The sequence below is a fragment of the Hemiscyllium ocellatum genome, chromosome 2 (genome assembly GCF_020745735.1).
Source record: "Hemiscyllium ocellatum isolate sHemOce1 chromosome 2, sHemOce1.pat.X.cur, whole genome shotgun sequence".
Lineage (NCBI taxonomy): Eukaryota > Metazoa > Chordata > Chondrichthyes > Orectolobiformes > Hemiscylliidae > Hemiscyllium > Hemiscyllium ocellatum.
The window spans coordinates 58,878,341-58,899,874 of NC_083402.1; the positions used below are offsets into that span (position 1 = coordinate 58,878,341).

At 40.4% G+C, this 21,534-nt stretch overlaps 1 protein-coding gene across 3 annotated transcripts in view; it reads right to left on the reverse strand.

The window, feature by feature from the left end:
- The window catches only part of chd1 (chromodomain helicase DNA binding protein 1), a 196,167-nt gene that overhangs the window by 40,159 nt on the left and 134,474 nt on the right, over positions 1–21,534 (reverse strand). For all 3 annotated transcript variants that reach the window (XM_060836961.1, XM_060836967.1, XM_060836952.1), the window contains exons 17-22: positions 20,697–20,849; positions 14,897–14,968; positions 11,417–11,566; positions 10,981–11,129; positions 2,954–3,050; positions 1,567–1,662 (exon numbers count right to left, since the gene is read on the reverse strand). In XM_060836961.1, coding sequence (XP_060692944.1) covers positions 1,567–1,662; positions 2,954–3,050; positions 10,981–11,129; positions 11,417–11,566; positions 14,897–14,968; positions 20,697–20,849 — 717 coding nt within the window. The remainder of the gene's footprint in view (positions 1–1,566; positions 1,663–2,953; positions 3,051–10,980; positions 11,130–11,416; positions 11,567–14,896; positions 14,969–20,696; positions 20,850–21,534) is intronic.

Here is a 21,534-nt window from a genome sequence, read left to right on the forward strand (position 1 = left end):
ATCTAATTCTTCTGTTGGTGACTATAGGATGAAAGCCGAGCTGGGATCCAGAGCTACCCACTCTCCTTTCGTTATATAAATAGGAGGTTTGAGTAGGTAGGTGGTTAAATCGCTTACACTACAAACAGACAATTTAAACTATTACACACTGCTTTCTTGCTGTAACCTTTACAAATTATGAGCTAAGCTTTTGGATATAGCAGGCTGGTTGATGCAGGACACCAACAATTGGGCATGATTACCTAGAAAACAAGAAGCAACTTCACAAACACTTTAGGGAAGGAAATTTGCCACCTTTATCTGGTCTGACCTGCAGGCATTTCCAGACTCTCAGATATGTAGCTGACTCATAATTGCCTTCTGAAATGGAGAAGCAAGCTAATCAGTTCAAGGGCAATTAGGAATGGACAACAAATGACTGCACTGTTAGAGGTACCCACCTCTCTTAAAAGACTAAAATAGAATACCGCAGGCAATGTTTCCCGAATTCACGGCACTGCACTTCTGGATCCACAAAAAATAAAACATTCAACTAACCTTCCATATCCTTTCAGATTACAGACTTACTATTGTACTTGAAGAAACCAGATACTTAATTCTCATACATGCAGTTATCTGGTGAACCCTATTGTTTCTAAATAGGTGGACAATATGAAGAGAAAGAGGATAGTAAAAAGATAAGCAAGAGTGAGATCAACTGGAGAGCACATTGAGAGAACTTCTGACTGTGCCAAGGTCCTAAATGGCTGATTTTAAAATTTGTGAATAGGTAACAGTTAGTCTTACATATGACATACTGCACTTAAAAAAAAAATCAATGTTAAGAGCTCGCAATGTTTAGAATGGCAGTAACAAATTAAACTAACCAGTTTACCCTAACGTGAATGTACATTTTTATGTGTGTGTTGTTAGGACAGCAATATCAATACTACACAGGGGCAGGATCTCAAGGGTAGCGATTCAAAAACTGACTATTTCTGTAAAGAACATCTTGACCATTTTTTTCCCCAGAAATAACTTTCACTTAGTCTGCTGACAGACTAGTGTCATGGCAAACTGTATTCTAGCATTGGGGCCTTTAATCTATGCAAGCTATTGTAATCATTAAAAAGGCTGACTGCCAAAGGCAGTGTATGAGTTAATGTTAAGAAAATTACAGCCTCCCAAACTAAAAACTGGCAAAATCCCGAAACCTTCTTCCATTCCTCACATAACGACATTTATGACAACTCTTCCTCATTTTTATTAAAGCTTTACTTCAAATGTAAGTTACATCTCACATACCCTTGGAATTTCAAGGCTCATTCTGAAACATACCAAAAATTTGAGTGCTTACAATCTTGGTCCCAGACCCAGCATTGTAGCTGCCCGAAGATTCAGATACTGTTTGACTTGGCCTTCAAACTAGAACAACTGCAATTCTTGCTTTACTTTCAGACTGGTGATACCATTAGTCTAATTAACAAGTTAACAATAGCCTAGAAACACAGGTTCTTGTTAAATCTCCGGGTATTGTATGCAGGTTAGCAGATCCAAGTGAATGCAACACTGAATACTTTCTGGTACCTTGAATTGGGATAGCAGCTCTTCTCCCACAGTGGTAGGCCCAGGTTCATTCTCACGAGTTTCAGCACGACAAAGGATTTCATCAATATCCATTTCCTACAAATACATTTTACCTTTTTAAATATAACTGTATTGTTAATAATGTATTCATCTGATTTCCAAAATTATTACAGTGAGCTTTTAAACTGTGTTAAAACATTTCAAACCCGTTTTCCTCTTGTGCCTTTACAGCAACATTAAGGAGCAAATACTCGGCAAGAATAGCATAAAGATGTTTTAAACAAAAACAGAAACTACTGGAAAGACTCAGAAATCTTGCAGCATCTGTAAAGAGAAATCAGAATTAATGTTTTGGGTTCAGTGACCCTTCCTCAGAAGGATGTTTTAAATTGGATTTGAAGTTTGGCAAGAAAGCTAGACTTTGTCTTGTAAAATCTAAAATAACTCATATTTTTACTTAACTTCAATCTCCAAAAGCTGTTGCTTAGTTTGAAATGTACAGGCCTACAGTTTCTTCCATTTTGGCATCACTTTTTGAGTTGTAGTCAGGTGGGACATTTTCCCTGGACTACTGCTCTCAAGCGGTATGCATTGCATGTGGAGAAAGATAGGTAAGGAAGATGGAATGAATGAATGCCACTCAGAGTTTCTGGAAGATGAGTTGGGAGAGAGGGTACAAAGGTCTGGGGTGCAGGAGAGGATGAGCTCTGTCTGTAATACCAGTCAAGGAACTCATTAATGCTGTGGGCTGACACTCCAGCTGATTTACTTGCCAGATTTGTTGGTCTTATGCCTGTGACGAAAGCTCTGCAGTAAATCAATGCAAAAGCAACGATACATATAGCACACCCAATCCAATCCTCCAAGCTTCTGGCTATCTGACCCCACGGTCAGGAGGATAAAGCCAGCAACTGGAACTTTAAATTTCACATAAGAACTGTGGAAGCACACAGGTCAGGAGTTCAGCATCCTGCAGTGCATTAGCAAATTAAGGTCGAGTCAGAGAATCTGGGTCATAATGACTGCTTAACAGTGACTCTGTAAGAGTGCAACATAGGAAGAACCATAGAGAGGTTCCAGTTAAATTATTATTAGGAAAAAACCTAAGCCATGATATTTTGAGAGTCATCTTCAATGCTTAAGGATAACTGAAATGTTAGGAAACACCTTCTGAACACCTTATGACCTTAAGAAATCAGAGTCTACATTGATAAGATTAGTAACAAAACCTGAATAGATCAACTAAGATATTTGCAATACACTGAAATGAAAAATAGTAAACATATCAGACAGAAGGGAGGAGCATTTCCAGCAATTTGTTTAAAAACATTTAATCTCAGAGGAATATTATGAGCGTATAAAAGGTCACTCCTTGTTGTTTAGTTACCTGTGGTTCTTGTTCCTCTCCTTCGGGTTCTTTAAAAAGTTCCTCAGCTCCAAACTTCAGGATAGCTGCCAGCTCTTCTTTATTAAAAGGTGTAGAACTGAAATTAGAAGCGATAAACCGAATAATATTGGGAATTCTTGCCCAGATCCCACAAAAAGCACTCTCGATAGATTTAGGAATGAACTGAAATTCTGGTGCAGTCTACAACACTAACTTCCACAGCTGAGTCCCATTCAGACAAGAATCCTTCTCAGTTTTCTGCTGAATTTATAAAGATGAAAGCGGATTCAAATTTCTGATTAGCCATTTACAGTGGAGATTTTCTTATTGTATTTGTCCTTTGGACATGGGAATTATTGACAAGATCAGCATTCATCGTTCAACTGCATTTGAAAAGGAAATTGTGAGCTGCCTTCTTGAACTGTCACACAACTAATTCCTGGGAAAGGAATTCCAGGATTTTGAGCAAATGAGTGAAAAAAAGGCATCATAGCTTCCAGTCAGGAGGATGTGTAGCTTGGAGGGATACTTGCAGGTGATAGTATTGCCATGTTATGCTGCTCTTATCCTTCTGCATATTAAATGTCCCAGGTGGGCTAAATGGTAGGGATTCTGCAATTCCTAGGGGACTTTGGCAAGTTAATGCAACACAACTTGAAAGTGGTACACACTGCTGGTCTCTTTGGGCCGGTGGGGATGATGGTGGATAGGATGCCAATCAAGTGGACTGTTCTCTTTACAACAGAGGGGCAGAGATTTGATAGGTGTGTACAAGATTATGACAGATTTAGATTGGGTTGGCAATGAAATTCTGTTTCTGATACCTGACAGCACAAGAACATGGGACAAACGTTCAATGATTAAGTAATAAATTTGAGAACGAGGAGAGGAAGAACTGCATTTCTGCATCCACAATGTAAGTTACTCCTACTAATGCTGTCACAGTCAGATACATTAAGTAGATTTGCAAGGATAAAATCAAGTAGGTTTCTTTCCACCATTGTTTATTCTCTTCCCAGCCACCACCAATTTACTTATCAGGCCTTGGCCAGCCTGGTTAATACTGCATGCTGAAGTTGCCATGCACAGGACATTATTTACTCTTGATACTCTAAATGTTATTCCAAATGATATCCAATGTGGAGAAGCACTAATACATCAGCTGAGTAACTGCAGTTAGTAATTAGCAAGCTTGTCCATACTTGATTTGTTGCTTTGAAACTTTTGCGACTGAATATATATTATTTCCATTTGAACATTTCAAATTTCAAGAATTGCTGATATTGTTTTCCAACCTAAATTAGTGACAAAGTCAGCAGACAGGTACAACTTTCAACAGCTGACGCGGAATTACATCTTCATTTACACGTGCTGAAGGAGAGGAAGCTTCAAACAAGATTCCTGATGTTGCTCATCAGTTGTGGGAAAGTGACAAAGTGACCTTATCCCATGCTGACCTGACTGATAGGCTATAGGAGAGCAGCAATTCCAGAAGAATTCAAGCGTCAACCAGCAACAGAGCAGCATTAAAGCCAAACACATTCCTGTCGACATATAAGCACCTCAGAGTCAGACAGCGTAATAACTGGTTTCCTTTGCTAAGGTGCACTTGTGAGCCAGTTGGGTTTTATGACAATCTGGCAGTCACATGGCTGCTATTGCTGATACAAAGCTGCTTTATTCTAACTTATTCCATTATTTGAATTTCAAGTCCCCAACAATTGTGCTGGGATACAAATTCATGTCTCAATTATCACCCCAATAACATGATAAAATCATGTTATATTAATAATAAGTTATGCTTGTAGTGATTTGTAATATATTTCAAAGAAAATATAATTCTGCAGAATTGTATTGAATTATCACAAAAGTTAATTGATGTTTGGTCAGAACTCATTTTACTATCCGTGCTACAGTGACAGGGAAGCATTGTAGAATCAAATGTGTTAAAATCACTGGGTTTTGTTTTTATTAGTGTATTATAATAGTAGCTGCAGTTTCAGACACCAGCTTGGAATGCATTTTACTTTTGTATGGTACTGCTAAGTCATAAAATTGCTCTCAACATTGCCTCCCAGAGAGAGTCATAAAGCTTGACTATAATTTTATGTACTTGAAAGATTTTTATAAAGGTTAGATGCTTCCCATAGTCCAGTTGGTACAGTACAAAGATTTTACACACCCATTAGTGCTCTCTGAAATCCTAGTGACAATGTTGAGACTGTCATCAGCAGCTTTGAAATGTAATCCATTTAACAGATGCTCTATAGCGTTCTGAGTTGGTTAAACTTTAAAGGGAAACTTTAAATAGAATATTAAATTTTCAAACAAGGATCTTTGAAACCTAGGTTTTCTTTGTTAAGGTGTGAAAAAATAAGCAGTGCTGGAGTAGCCTGCAGTTTGGCAATTATCTTCCTGTGCTACCATGCTTGAGAGCAGGCTTTCCACACACTGTTATTTTCTTGACCAGAGAGAGAAATCTAAATATTAGATAATTAATAATGTGAAACAAGGAAATGGGAGAGACTCTGAACAATTATTTTGTACACGTCCTTAGAGTAGAAGACAATGGAAACATCACAAGAATAGTAGAAAATCAAAAGGCAAAAATGAGGAGGAGAGAGAGAAAAACTAATGCAACCAAAGGCTGACAAGTCACTAGACTGGATGGCCTGCATCCTAGGAATGATTATGGAAATACTGATGCATTGATTGTAATCTTGCAAAGGTTCCTAGACTCACAAAAGGTCCCAGCAGAATGGAAAATCGCAAACGTAATGCTCCCATCCAAAGCAGGAGATACAAAACAGGAAATTATAGGCCAGCTAACATAACATCTTGCCTTTGAGAAAATGCTGGATGCTCAACAGACCAATTTTGATGTATGAGGAAAGTGCAGGTCAACTGGGCCTGTATGCACTGGAGTTTAGAAAAATGGAAGGGGACCTCGTTTAAATGTACAAAACTCTGGCAGGGCTGGACAAAACAAATGCAGTGATGCTGCTGCTGCTCAGAGTGGGGCTGGAGGGGGTGTCTTGAAGGGGTCATCGTCTCATGATATGCAATAGGCCATTTCCCACAGAGATGAGGAAAAATGTATTGACTCAGAGGGTGGTGAGCCTGTGGAATTCCCTATCATAGGAAGATATGGAGGCAAAATCGTTAAATACATTAAGAAAAAGAAAATAGATTGGCAGAGTTTAAAGGAGTCAAGGGTAAGGGAACAGTGGGAGTCTGGTGGTGAGATAGAGGATCAGCTATGATCGTTTTGAGTGACAGAGATGGCTCAATAGACATAATGGCCTCACCTCCTATTTTCTACATTTCCATATATATCACTGCTCCTCATCAACACAAAACTCCCTTCCTAACAGCACAGTAGAAGCACTTTCACCATATAAACAGTGGTGATTCAAGATAATAGCTCACACCCATCTAGTCAGATGCTTTGAGGGCCAAGCAATAAATGCGGAGTTTGTCAGTAACATTCACAATCCATCAAGCAACAAATGATAACTGTCTTCTTACGGGCTGCTACATATAGAATTCTAAAGGGGCTTGACAGGGTTAATGCTGAAAGTATGTTTCCCCACATAGGACAGCCTAGGATGCCCTTAAAATGGTGGTGAGTTGCCTTTGTGAACTGCTGCAGTACCTAATGCCTCCATCTGTTTCTTGTTATCATGTAAAGTAAACTGAATTGGCTGAAGACTGGTATCTGTTTTACTGGGAACCACTGCAGGAGACCAAGACAGATCATCCACTCAGCGTTAACAGCTAAAGATTATTGTGGAGAAAGTGAGGAGTGCAGATGCTAGAGAAATGAGTCGAGTATGTGGTGCTGGAAAAGCACAGCGGGTCAGGCAGCATCCGAGAAGCAGGAAAATCGATTCTCCTGCTCCTCAGATGTTGCCTGACCTGCTGTGCTTTTCTGGCACCACACTCTCAATTAAAGATTATTGTGAACGTTTCAGCCTTATTGTTTGCACAGACATGCTCGGCTCTTCCATCATTGAGGATGGGCTATTTGTGAAGCCTCCAGTAATTTGTTAAACTGCACACCAGCATTCATAGAACAATATAGCACAGAACAGGCCATTCGGCCCTCGATGTTGCACTGACATTTGAACTAATCTAAGCCCATCCCCCTACACTATCCCATCGCCATCCATGTGCTTATTCAAGGATTGTTTAAATCTCACTAATGTGGCTGAGTTAACTACATTGGCAGGCAGGGCATTCCACACCCTTACTGCTCTCTGTAAAGAACCTGCCTCTGACATCCTTCTTATCACCCCTCAATATGTAAACTTTGCTCCCTCATACAAGCTGACATCATTCTAGGAAAAAAGATTTTCACTGTCTACCCTATCTAATCCTCTGATCATCTTATATGTCTCTATCAAATCCCCTCTAAGATTTCTTTCCAATGAGAACAGACCCAAGTCTCTCAGACTTTCCTCAGAAGATCTTCCATCCAAACCAGGCAACATCCTGGTAAATCTCCTCTGCACCTTTTCCAATATTTCCACATCCTTCCTATAATGGGGTGAGCAGAACTGTACACAATATACCAAGTGAGGACGCACTAGCGTTTTGTACAGTTGCATCGTGACATTACGGCTCCCGAACTCAATCCCTCTACCAATAAATACCATATGCCTTCTTAACAGCACTATCAACCTGGGTGGCAACTTTCAGGGATCGATGTACATGGTCTCCAAGATCCCTTTGCACACCCACATTACCAAGAATCTTTCAACTGATCCAGTATTCTGTCTTCCTGTGATTCTTCCCAAAGTGAATCACCTCACATTTATCTGCATTGAACTCCATTTGTCACCTCTCAGCCCAATTCTGCAGTTTATCCAAGTCCCTCTGCAACATTCTTCCACACTGTCCACTATTCCACCGACTTTAGTGTCATCTACAAACTTACTAACCCATCCACCTATGCCTGCGTCCAAGTCATTTATAAAAATGACAAACAGCAGTGGTCCCATAAAGATCCTTGTGAAATACCACTAGTAACCAGACTCCAGGCTGAATATTTTCTATCAACCACCATGCGCTGTCTTCTTACAGAAAGCCAGTTTCTAATCAAAACTGTTAAATCACCCTTAATCCCGTGCCCCTGCATTTTCTCCAACAGCCTACCATGTGGAACATTATCAAAGGCCTTACTGAAGTTAAGTATGGCTGGATGTGGTTGAGCTTGCTTCGCTCATGCTGTTCAACACACAAGTAGTCCTGTTTATTAACTTTACCAGGTTGATTTCATTTTTAGGAATGTGTAATACTGCTCGTGGCATGCCTGCCTGCACTTTTCACTGAACCAGGGTTGATTCATTGGTTCCACGGTAATGATTGACAGGGGGATATGTCAGGCCATGAGGTTTTAGATTGAGTTGGAGTATGATTCTTTTGTTTTTTGACTCACAATGCCTCACGAATGCCCAGTCTCAAGTTGCTAGATCTGTTCAAATCCTATTGCAATTAGCACTCTAATATTGCCACACAACACAACACAACACAACAGAGGGTATTATCAATGTGAAGGCAGGACTTCATCCCCAGAAAGACTGTATGGTGGACACTCTTGTGATACTGCTGTTGAGTCACAATTAACCCAGAGGATGCAAGGACGTCAAATGTCCTTCCCCAAGGAAAGCTTGATGGTTCTTATGACAATAGTTTTTTGATCATCATTTTTTTACTCCATCAATTAGCATGATGATAGAATCATTGAATTACTGCTCCAGTGACTTAGAGTCATAGAGACGTACAGCACAGAAACAGACCCATCGGTCCAACCTCTCCATGCCGACCAGACATCCCAACCCAATCTAGTCCCACCTGCCAGCACCCAGCCCATATTCCCTCCAAACCCTTCCTATTCATATACCCATCAGACGCCTTTTAAATGTTGCAACTGTACCAGCCTCCATCACTTCCTCTGGCAGCTCATTCCATACACGCACCACCCTCTGTGTGAAAATGTTGCCCCTTAGGTCTCTTTTATATCGTTCCCTTCTCACCTTAAACCTACGTCCTCTAGATATGGACTCCCCCACCCCAGGGAAGAGACAGTCTATTTATCCTATCCATGCTCCTCGTGATTCTATAAACATCTATAAGGTCACCCCTCAGCCTCCGATGCTCCAGGGAAAACAGTTCCAGCCTGTTCAGCCTCTCCCTGTAGTTCAAATCCTCCAACCCTGGGAACATCTTTGTAAATCTTTTCTGAACCCGTTCAAGTTTCACAACATCTTTCCGATAGGAAGGAGACCAGAACTGCACGCAATATTCTAAAAGTGGCCTAACCAATGTCCTGTACAGTTGCAACATGACCTCGCAACTCCTGTACTTAGTACTCTGACCAATAAAGGAAAGCATACCAAACACCTTCTTCACTATCCTATTTGCCTGCGATTCTACTTTCAAGGAAACATGCACTTGCACTCCAAGGTCTCTTTGTTCAGCAAGACTCCCTAGGACCTTACCATTAAGTGTATAAGTCCTGCTAAGATTTGTGTTCCCAAAATGCAGCACCTCGCATTTATCTAAATTAAACTGCCATCTGCCATTTCTCAGCCCATTGGCCCATCTGATCAAGATTCCATTGAAATCTGAGGTAACCTTCTTCGCTGTCCACTGCACCTACAATTTTGGTGTCATCTGCAAACTTACTAACTGTACCTCTTCTGCTCGCATCCAAATTATTTCTATAAATGATGAAAAGTAGTGGACCCAGCACTGATCCTTGTGGCACTCCACTGATCACAGGCCTCCAGTCTGAAAAACAACCCTGCACCACCACCCTCTGTCTTCTACCTTTGAGCCAGTTCTGTATCCAAGTGGCTAGTTCTCCCTGTATTCCGTGAGATCTAACCTTGCTAACCAGTCTCCCATGGGGAACTTTGTCAAACACCATACTGAAGTCCATACAGGTCGTGTCTAATGCACTGCCCTTAGCAATCCTCTTTATTACTTCTTCACTTACCACACTGCCATGTAAGAATATAGAACAGTACAGCCCTTCGGCCTTGCTGTTGCGTCGACCTATCATACCAATCTGAAGCCCATCTACCCTACACTATTCCATGTACGTCCATATGCTTGTTCAATGACAACTTAAAATTACTTAAAGTTGACAAATCTACTACCGTTGCAAAGCATTCCTTACCCTTACTACTCTCTGAGTAAAGAAACTACTTCTGACATCTGTCCTATATCTATCACCCCTCAATTTAAAGCTATGCCCCCTCATGCTCGCCGTCACCATACTTGAAAAAAAGCTCTCCCTATCCACCCTATCTAACCCTCTGATTATCTTGTATGTCTTGATTAAGTCACCTCTCAACCTTCTTCTCTCTGACGAAAACAGCCTCAAGTCCCTCAGCCTTTCCTCGTAAGACCTTCCCTCCATACCAGGCAACATCCAAGTAAATCTCCTCTGCACCCTTTCCAAAGCTTCCACATCCTTCTTATAATGCGGTGACCAGAATATACATAATACTCCAAGTGTGGCCGCACCAGAGTTTTGTACAGCTGCAGCATAACCTCATGGTTCTGGAACTCGATCCCTCTATTAATAAAAGGCAAGCTACTCAGAGAAGACTAAATTTTCATTTGACATTACTTTCGGCTTCTGCGTGGTTTAAACATTTATGTTGTGTTAAACTCAAGTATTTATTTTCCAAAATCAAAAATAAAAATAATGAAAGGGTTTCTAAAATATTAGGAGAAGTAGGTTCAGGGCGACAGTACATATTATACATCAGTAACAAAGTTGAAAAGAATAAAAGCAACTTGAGTCAAGAAATATTACACACTACAATTGGGCTTCAAGAAATTGTCAGAATGGAAAATCCCTTCTTTTCTCAGGTGAACTGTTAAAGCAGAGGTATTAACAGCAAAGAATCAAAGGCAAGATACTCATGGAGTTGTCAAATAATAAATGACTTCTTTTAGCTAATTGTTCTTGGACTATAAATGATACTTCACAGGAAAATGTAGCTACCTACTTTGTAGGATTGGAGCCAGTATGTAGCACAGTTTTCCCTGTTGTATCCATTCGTTGTATAACAAGGTGATCCAGCACCATCTTTTTCTTTGCTCTTTCAATGATTTCTTCTTCTACTGTTCCCTTTGTAACTAGCCGATATATATTAACCTGAAAAGATGTATTATGTACATTATATCCTCACAGATTAATTTTAAAATCAAACTTTTATATTTACAAGGATGTTGGTGAGCAAGATTCTTTCAGGTATACCACTCAAGTCTCAGAAAATATTGCATCTTTGATAAAACTGCTCTGAACTTGGAGTAAGCCTTTTTAAAATTAGAGAAAGTGTAAAGTCAATCTTTGTGAAGAATGTTAAAAGTTAAAATTACATTCAGCATGGTTAAAAATTAAATTCTACTATAGTGTGACCAACAGAAAAGAAATTTAATTACCTGCTTTTTCTGACCAATTCTGTGAGCTCTTGCTTGTGCCTGTAAATCATTCTGTGGATTCCAGTCTGAATCGAAAATAACTACAGTATCTGCGGATGCCAGGTTTATACCCAACCCTCCTGCTCTGGTTGATAGCAGAAAGCAGAAATCCTGTGGTCAAAAGGAGACAAATCCCAAAAGCAGATTCTTCACAACAGCTCACAAACACAATTTCCCAGTAATAAAAAGGGAAAATGAATATTCATACATTTTCTTCTCCAGTTTGAACAATTGGTTAGACATTTGATTGTGCACTCTCTCAACATTTCAACAAATGTTTATATACAATGTGGAAATAACACGCAAATTGACAAATACTATTTCTGCAGAATTCTGCAATATTGAAACATAATTAAAGAATCAATTACGTTTACTTTAATAGTTCTTATGAACGTATCCAAATAAGCTCTCACCATCCATCTCTCAGATGTATGGAAGTTGTTGAATAGAACTGTCATTCCATAAAAAAGTAACATCAGCAACTTGCAAGTGATTTATCTGGGATTGTTTTATACAGACACAACAAGTACCCAATTCAATACCTGCTCTGACAAGACTGTTTATGAAAAGCGTGTGTTTGATTCTTGTGGGTTACAAAAATATCAAGTTAGTTCTGATTATTTCATTAAGCTTGATCAAATAGGTACAGGATGTGTGATAATCACTTGGAAGATGGTTAGGAAGGTCTCACTGAAGGAAGTTTCAGGATATTGGAATGACTGGGGTGCATGTATTTACTTTATATAGGAACAGAATATTCACATTTATAAACAATGTAAATTAGTGGTTAGGTCTCAGGTGTCAACTACAGTCCACTTCTGGTAATACACTTTGTTAAGATAATGCAGGGGAAATTTACTCGAATGATATCAAGAATGAAAGACTTCCGTTACATTGAAAGATTAGAAAAACTTGCAATGTTCTCAGCGTAGAAATGTTAAGGAGAGATTTAGCTGAGTGGTTTAATGGAATAGCTTGGAAAGACTTATCCAATTGAGATGGGCCAATGATGAAAAGTAACAAATTTAAGGTAACTAGGAAATAAATTAAAGGTATAAACAAAGAAATTTATTTACTGAAGCAATTTGAGGATTTTGAGTGCACTTTCCTGAAGAGAGTGGTGGCAGCAGATTCAATAAGCTTTTCAAATGGTACTGAATAAAACTGGAGGGAGAAAATTTGGTAATAGAGAAAGGGAAAGCAGGTAGAATTAATTAGATACCTCTCTCAAAGAGTTAGCACAGTCTTGATGGGCAAACCAACATTAAGATAGAATTCTTTCCTGCCTTATTTCTTCTGCCACTATATTAGAAGTGGATTTTTCAGTATCCTGCTATTTGCTAGAAACTGCCCTTTAAACAATTTGGATGGATCTTTGTGGAGGTATGTGGGATTGCTTTTACATGGAGAAAATGAGGACTGCAGATGCTGGAGATCAGTGTTAACAGTGTGGTGCTGGAAAAGCACAGCAGGTCAGGAAGCATCCCAGGATCAGGTGAATCGGCGTTTCGGCAATAAGCCCTTCATTAGGAACGAGGCTTGTGGGTAGGGGCTGAGAGATAAATGGGAGGGGGACGAGGTTGGGGGAGGTAGCTGGGAAAGCGACAGGTGGATGAAGGTGAGGGAGAAGGTGATAGGTCAGAGGGGGCCAGTGATGGACAGTCCAGAGAGCAGTACCGAGTTGGAGGCTTGGGACTGGGATCGTGTGAGGGGAGGGGAAATGAGGAAGCTTTTGAAATCCACATTTATCCCATGTGGTTGCAGGATCCCAAGGTGGAATATGAGGCATTCCTCCTCCAGGCGTCAGATGGTCATCGTTTGGCAGTGGAGGTGGTCAACAACTTCTCCTTCCAATCCTCCCACTTCCTCCAAACCAAAGGGGACCCGCATGGAACCCAGCTATGCCTGCCTGTTTGCCAGATATGTGCACCCCACCCCCCCACCGGTTCCTCTGCTTTATCAATGACTGTATTGGTGCTGCCTCGCGCTCCCACAAGGAGGTTGAACAGTTCATCAACTTCAACCAATACATCCACCCCAACCTCAAATTCACCTGGACCATCTCGGCAACCTCCCTCCCCTTCCTGGACCTCTCCATCACTGTCTCTGGTAACCAACTAACTACAGATATATACAAGCCCACCAACTCTCACAGCTACCTACTCTACAACTTTTCCCACCCTACCTCCTGTAAAAACGCCATCCCTTATTCCCAATTGCTCCGCCACATCTGTTCCCGGGATGACCAATTCCACTTCAAAATGTCCCAGATGGCCTCCTTCTTCTAAGATCGCCTTTTCCCTTCCCACGTGGTTGACAATGCCCTCCAGCGCATCTCCTCCACTTCACGCACCGCTGCCCTTGAACCCCACCCCTCCCAATGCAACAAGGACAGAACCCCCCCCCCAGTCCTCACCTTCCAGCCCACTAAACTCCACATGCATCAAATCATTCTCCGCCACCTCCAAACGGATCCCACCACCAGATATATATTTCCCTCCCCATCCCTATCAGCATTCACAAAAGACCATTCCCTCTGCGACCCCCTTGTCAGGTCCACACCCCCCACCAGCCTACACCCCACTCCTGTAGCTTTCTCTGCCACCGCAGGAAATGCAAAACCTGCACCCACATCACTCCCCTCACTTCCGTCCACATCCATTAGAAATTCACCTACACCTCTCCCAACGTCACCTACACCTCTCCCAACGTCACCTACTCTATCTATTGCACCCAATGTGTCTCCTCTACATCGGGGAGACAGGATGCCTTCTTGTGGATCGTTTCAGAGAACATCTTTGGGACACCCACACCCACCAACCATACCGCCCCGTGACTGAACACTTCAACACCCCCTCCCACTATGTCAAGGACATGTAGGTCCTGGGTCTCCTCCACACCAAACCCTAATCACTGACGCCTGGAGGAGGAACGTCTCATATCCGCCTTGGGACCCTGATCCTGTGTTTGCAATGTGGATTTCAACAGTTTCTTCATTTCCCCGCCTCCCACATTATCCCAGTCCCAAGCATCCAACTCAGCACCGCCCTCCGGACCCGTCCATCAGCGCCCCCGTGACCTATCCTCTTCTCCTTCACCTTCATCCATTTATCGCTTTCCTTTGAATAATTATTTCTTTCTGTTCACCATCGGTAGCGAATGGAGGATTAACTGAGTCATGGGTTTGCCTCTCAATAAAGTTGTGCAAGTCCAATTGTCTTGTAAAAAAAAAACTGCATTGATTCAATGTGTAACGTTTATCTCTCAAACAGCCTGGACATGATCATGTAATTCTCAACTGAACAAAATGGACAGACTCTTGCCCTGGGATTCAAGCACAGGCATTCTCTTTATTTCTTACTCAATGTTTACTTCTTACTATCCCATGCATTCTCTCTCTCACTCACTCTCTCACACACACACACACACATTATATCTTACATCTGATCCTTCTGCATTGAAATGGTCCAGTGCTTGCTTCCTTAACTCGCCCTTAATAGATCCATCTAGTCGCTGAGAGAGAAAAATAGTCACCATTACTGTGTGGCATACTATAGAAAATACAGAAAACACTTAAAATAACTATATCCTACAGATTTGTCTTTTGCTGATGGACACTTCCCTTTGTCTTTGTAGATCATTCAATTTAATCTGCTGCACAGAACATAAATTAAGGATGCAAAAGGATAACTGGCTCAAAGACTTACTAACTATTTCTCAAACTTGAAGTAAAACAAAGAACTGCAGATATTGGACATTTGAGGCAAATTAAAACAGAAATTGTTGAAGAAACTCAGGTCTGGAGACATTTTTCAGAAGAGTCACAGGACTTGAAACATTAACTCTGTTTTGTCTCTACGGAGTTTTGCTAGCCATAGCTGTTTTTGTTTATTTTGAATTCTCAAACTTAACTGGTTTCATATTGAAATAAAAATTTGATTGGACATGACACAGTCAATGTTACACAGAGCAATTTTTGATTAACTGAATGAACAGTAATAACTTATTACAACCAATTTGTACAATGGCTATGAAATAAGTCTGGATTTGAAGTTGGAAGTGAATATCATTTCATACCTTTAGAACACAAGTCAAAGAAACAGCAGCCTAGTGTTCATGAATGCAACAAGCTATAAAAATTCCCACTTTACTTCTAATCCCTAATTTTAGATCAAACATGTACTGGCAATCTCTCTGTCATTCTTATGTCAGAATAGAGACCGTACAATAGTCTGACCCTTTCAATTAACTTGACCATACTCTTGGTTTGTGATGGGAGATTCACATATTAAAACAGCAAAAATAACGTTTAAGAGAAAATTGGTGCTTAGAAATAAACTCTCAAACTCTTCACTTTGATTACCTAAAATAAAGTGGTGGAACTACAAGAAATCTGTAAAACACAAATAAATGGTCCGCATTTATTACAATGCACTTTAAAATGAGTTTTTGTCATTAACAACAGTGATCCTTAGGCAGAATAAAAACAGAATAAGGCTCAGAGAATTAAGTGATACGAGTTAAGATGCTCTGTATTTAATGGCCTCTCCAACTGGCTGGAAAACATTTCCTTTTCAAGTATTTATTCAATTCTCTTTTGAGTGTGATAAATTAAGCTGCTTCCATTGGATTTTCAGCCGTGCATTCCAGATCACCTTAACACTGCATAAAAATAAACTCTAATAGCCTCTCCAGTTCTTTATACATCTTTCCTTCAGTTACTGACCTTTACGGCAGTGCAAATAATTTCCTCCCAAAATTCTCAAACTTTACCTAACTTCCTTTCCTACACTTAAGGGAAACAACCTCAAGTTCACTAGTTGCTCCATATTACTGAAGTTCTTCATCCCTGAAACACTTCCAGTAAATCTGCTCTGCACCTTTCCAATGTATTCTCCAACATTGCAATACTTCACACCTATTTCAATGCTTATAAAGTACTTAGATCACTGCAATAGTAACTCAAGGTTAATTTGTTTTCCCTCTGTGCATTTCTTAGCTCAGAGCCCAGATGAGCTCAGGCACACTCTTTATGACCAATGCCACTAACAATCTGCTGCAATTCAAGACTGTCGGCAAACAGGAAATTTAAGAGTTTCAACATTCATACCAATAATACATTTGATAGATTCGGACAATAACACTTTTAAAATGCACTTCCAAACACGCTGCAACATTTAAGGTCGCTTTTTTGCCGCTGTATACATGGAAACTAAGGTACAGAACAATGGGACATCTGCTCGGCATTGGCGTATGGACCCCTTCCTGATAAAAGATAGCAAATTTTTAAAGTACTTCTCCCAAGAACTTAAAACTTTTTTAGAAATTAATACTGGTACGGCTAGCAATCCGTCAATGATGTGGGAGACCATCAAAGCTTATGCACGAGGTTTGATCATCTCCTATTCAGCGACCCAGAGGAAAATGAAGGGAGAGCAACAGTGTCTGCTCGAAGCTCGCCTAAAAGCAGCCGAAACAGCATACGCTGATAGACCTTCTATCACAAAATTGCAGAGGATTACAGCTCTTAGGACAGCTTTAAACACCGCGCTTACTCAAACGGCTAAAAGGGAAATATTATTTGCGAAACAAAGATTATATGAATATGGCGACAAGCCGGGTAGATACTTAGCATTTCTTGCAAAGAAAAAGAAAGCCCCTCAAACTATTCCGACCATCAAGGAAAGTACAGGTACCCTGACTCATGATCATAAAAAGATCAATGCGACCTTTAAAGAATTTTATTCTGAACTATATAGATCGCAGGATTGTGAAGATAGGATTAGGAGGATGCAGTCATTTTTATAAAATTTGACCTTCCCGGGCCTGACTCCGGAACAGGTGTCGGCCCTAAATACCCCTTTAACAGTCCAAGAAATACTTGAGGCAATTAGGCAACTTCAGAGCGGAAAAGCACCGGGCCCGGATGGTTTTCAAGCTGAATTCTATAAAGAATTTACAGGAATATTGGTTGACCCACTTATGGATATGTATAATTTTGCGCATAGTCAGGTCTGTCTCCCGCCCTCGCTGAAAGAAGCAAATATTTCTCTTATCCTCAAAAAAGGAAAAGACCCAGAAGATTGTGCATCTTACAGACCAATATCCTTACTAAATGTAGACTTTAAAATTCTCTCAAAAATGTTAGCACTAAGACTAGAAAGGGTACTGCCATATATTATAAAGGAGGACCAGACGGGATTTATTAAGGGCCGCAGATCATCCAATAATATCAGAAGGGTCTTGAATATGATCCAAGCCTGTCATCAGGGAAAGATACCAGGAGTAGTAATTTCATTGGATGCGGAAAAGGCATTTGATAGGGTTGAATGGTCATATTTATTTTACACATTGGAAAGGTTTGGCGTTGGACAGGTGTTTACCAAATGGGTTTCAACATTGTATAATGACCCCAAAGCAGCTGTTATTACTAATGGGTTAAGATCGGATGGCTTCAGTGTGGGTAGGGGCTGCCGTCAAGGATGTCCTCTCTCACCATTGTTGTTTACACTGATAATCGAACCATTAGCAGAAGCCATCCGGACTGATCCTAATATAACGGCCCCGAGGATTGGTACAGGTAAACACAAAATTACCCTCTATGCAGATGACGTTCTCTTATTCCTCAGTAATCCTTTAATGTCAGTGCCTCGTCTAATTCAAGTTATTAATACATTTAGTGCATTCTCAGGCTATAAAATTAATTTTTCAAAATCGGAAGCCATGCCAATGGGTGGTCTGGCTATGATACCCCACTTAATGGACGGATCCCCTTTTCCCTTCCGTTGGTCCCTGGAGGGCTTCTTATATTTAGGTATTTTTATCACGCCAGTATTTGATCAGCTGTATAGGGCTAATTTTGTACAATTAATGGAAAGGATAAGGCAGGACCTCCAGCGATGGAGAGACCTTCCGATTTCCTGGCTAGGGAGAATAGCATTAATTAAAATGAATGTTCTGCCCTGTCTCTTATATCCTATGAGAATGCTCCCGCTGATGCTGCCAAGGCTAGCCCTACGTAAATTATATGGCTGGTTGGGCTCCTTTATTTGGAACCACAGACGGCCCCTTATTAAGCTGAAGAAGCTACAGCTTCCACAGGCAAGGGGAGGACTGGACTTCCCAGACTTTAGGAAATATCAGTTAAGCTCCCTACTAAGTTACATAGCTGATTGGGTTTCATCTGATCCACAATTGTGGGCGGCACGGTGGCACAGTGGTTAGCACTGCTGCCTCACAGCGCCTGAGACCCGGGTTCAATTCCCGACTCAGGCGACTGACTGTGTGGAGTTTGCACGTTCTCCCCGTGTCAGCGTGGGTTTCCTCCGGGTGCTCCGGTTTCCTCCCACAGTCCAAAGATGTGCGGGTCAGGTGAATTGGCCATGCTAAATTGCCCATAGTGTTAGGTAAGGGGTAAATGTAGGGGTATGGGTGGGTTACGCTTCAGCGGGTCGGTGTGGACTTGTTGGGCCGAAGGGCCTGTTTCCACACTGTAAATCTAATCTAAAAAAAAAATCAATTTGGCTGGATATCGAAGCCTCCCAAGTAAAATACCCACTTATTAACCTTTTATTTTCAGATAAGAGGAAAATCATTACAGACCACTGTAAAAATCCCATAATATTAAACACAATTAAGGCCTGGAATATAATGCGGCAAAATGAGGGTAACTCACATAAAACATCCCCCCATGCACCAATAGTAGGCGCATGGGGATTCCAACCGGGGATTACAGATGCCACCTTTAAACTCTGGAGATCCAGGGGCATCTCATGCTTAGGGGACCTATTTAAAGATGGGATCCTGATGTCCTTTGAGCAGCTGCGTCTGAAATTCGGAATACCTAATGGGGATCTCTTTCGATACTTCCAAGTTCAAGATTATATACAGAGGAAGACTACATTAATAGATAGTCTTTATAAATCAGACAGAGAATGTAATGTCTTACGACCAGCGGGGGCATCCTCCGTTAGTACTATATACCATTTGCTACATGATGGAGTCTCAGGAGACATGGATGACCTGCTTAAAACATGGGAGCAGGACTTGGGGCTAGAAATCTCTGAGGATATGTGGAATGACATTTGGGAAAATGCTAGAAGAATTGCTATCTGTAACAGAACTCAGGCTATCCAACTAAAGATACTTCATAGGGCCCATATAGTTCCGGCTCGACTGGCAAAATTTAAGGCAGGAGCATCTCCAATGTGTCCCAAATGCAAAATAGAGGTGGGTACTCTTGTACATTGTCTGTGGACTTGTCAGAAAATCCGCAGATACTGGACTAAAGTGGCAGATACTGGACTAAAGTGGCAAATACCCTGACAGAAATTTTAGGAACGGAAATTAGGGTGGACCCTGTATCTCTCCTTTTGGGCTTTTCGAACCTCTCATCTCTGGATATGCATGGGAAGAGACTATTTTCTATTCTCTCTTTCTGTGCAAGGAAAAATATTTTGGTGAACTGGGTGGCGGAGGGCCCCCCTGGACTTTCAAATTGGCACAGATTAATTATGGAATATATCCCCCTTGACTTCCTCACAAATATGGTGCACCGAAAAACTGAATTATTTTATAAAATATGGCAGCCCTTTTTGAATTATATAAATGCAGATATTTCGGGCTATCCTAACAAGGGCTTTTATTTAGTGAAGATTTCAGACCGGGCTGCTCCGGGGCCCCTTGGGAGAGGAATCCTGCGCGAATACGGGTTTTATTATATTTGATGTTTATACATTCCGAGCATGTAAGAGACTTAGGTATACACTCTGGTTAGTTATAGGTTAGATTAGTAGAAAGTTGAGTTTTTTTTTCTTTCTTTTTTTTTCTTTTTTTGTTTTCTTTCTTTCTCTTTTCTTTGTTAAATTATGACTATTGTATATATGATTTAATTGTACATCAATGTTTGTATTTGAGAGTTTTGTTTATTTTTGTAAATTTGCAAAAATGTTAAATTTCAATAAAAATATCTGCAAAAAAAAAGTCGCTTTTTTTATTTGCTAATAATTCCCCTCTTTGGAAATCCTTTTTTGATTCTGCACTTGCACCTATATCACTAATACCACACCTAGCCCCAAGCAGGAACTTATCAGTTGATTTTTCTCTAGTTCTGATCTACTACTGTTGATACAAAATCCCACGTGTCTGAAGAGGAGTAGCATGCATGATCAAATGTACTGTCATCAACATTCATGTGTGAACGTTTCCAAGCAGTTTATAAATCCAGAGTGGGAATACTGACCTGGAAACAAAACTGTCGGCATTTCAAATATTCTGCTAAAATATCCAGCATCCGAACCATTTGGGAGAAGATAAGAACTCTGTGGCCTCGTTCCTTTAGTCGACAAAGCAACTTGTCCAACAGTATCAGCTTCCCGCTATTACGGATCAAATGCTAGGAAAACAAAAAAATCAAAGTAATTCAAACAAGAGACCTGCATGCCTTTTAATAAATAAGTAAACACAATCAATTGAATGTTCTACAAAAACAATGGCTAATCTCACCAAAGTCTGCCACATTATAATTACATTAATTTCAAATTCATAAATGGATATTGCATTTTTGCTCATATTCTCTGTTAAGAGTTAGAATGAAACTGATCATAAAAATGCATGCCACTGCTTTGAATATCAATAAGCAAATTTTCAAGATGATCTTTTAGGTTTCATTGAGAGTTATACCTCAGTAATCTGATTTCCTTCCTAAAGGACAAGGATAAATTTAATCAGCAAGAGAATCAAGGGTTATAGGGAAAAGGCAGGAACGTAGAGTTGAGGATGATCAGATCAGCCCATGATCTCACTGAATGGCTGAGAAGATTCAATGGGCTGAATGGTCTACTTCTGTTCCTGCGTCAAAAGATGGGTTTTTATAACATTCAACCTGTGTACCAAGGTCACTATTACAGGAGCTTGCTTTTTCTTTAATTTCCAAATTTATAAATCTAATTTAAATTCCAACAACTTCCAAGGTAGGATTTTAATCCAAGTTGCCAGAACATTAAAATAAAACAAAGAACTGTAGATGCTGAAGACAATAAACAGAAACAGAAATTGATGGAGAAACTCAGCAAGTCCAA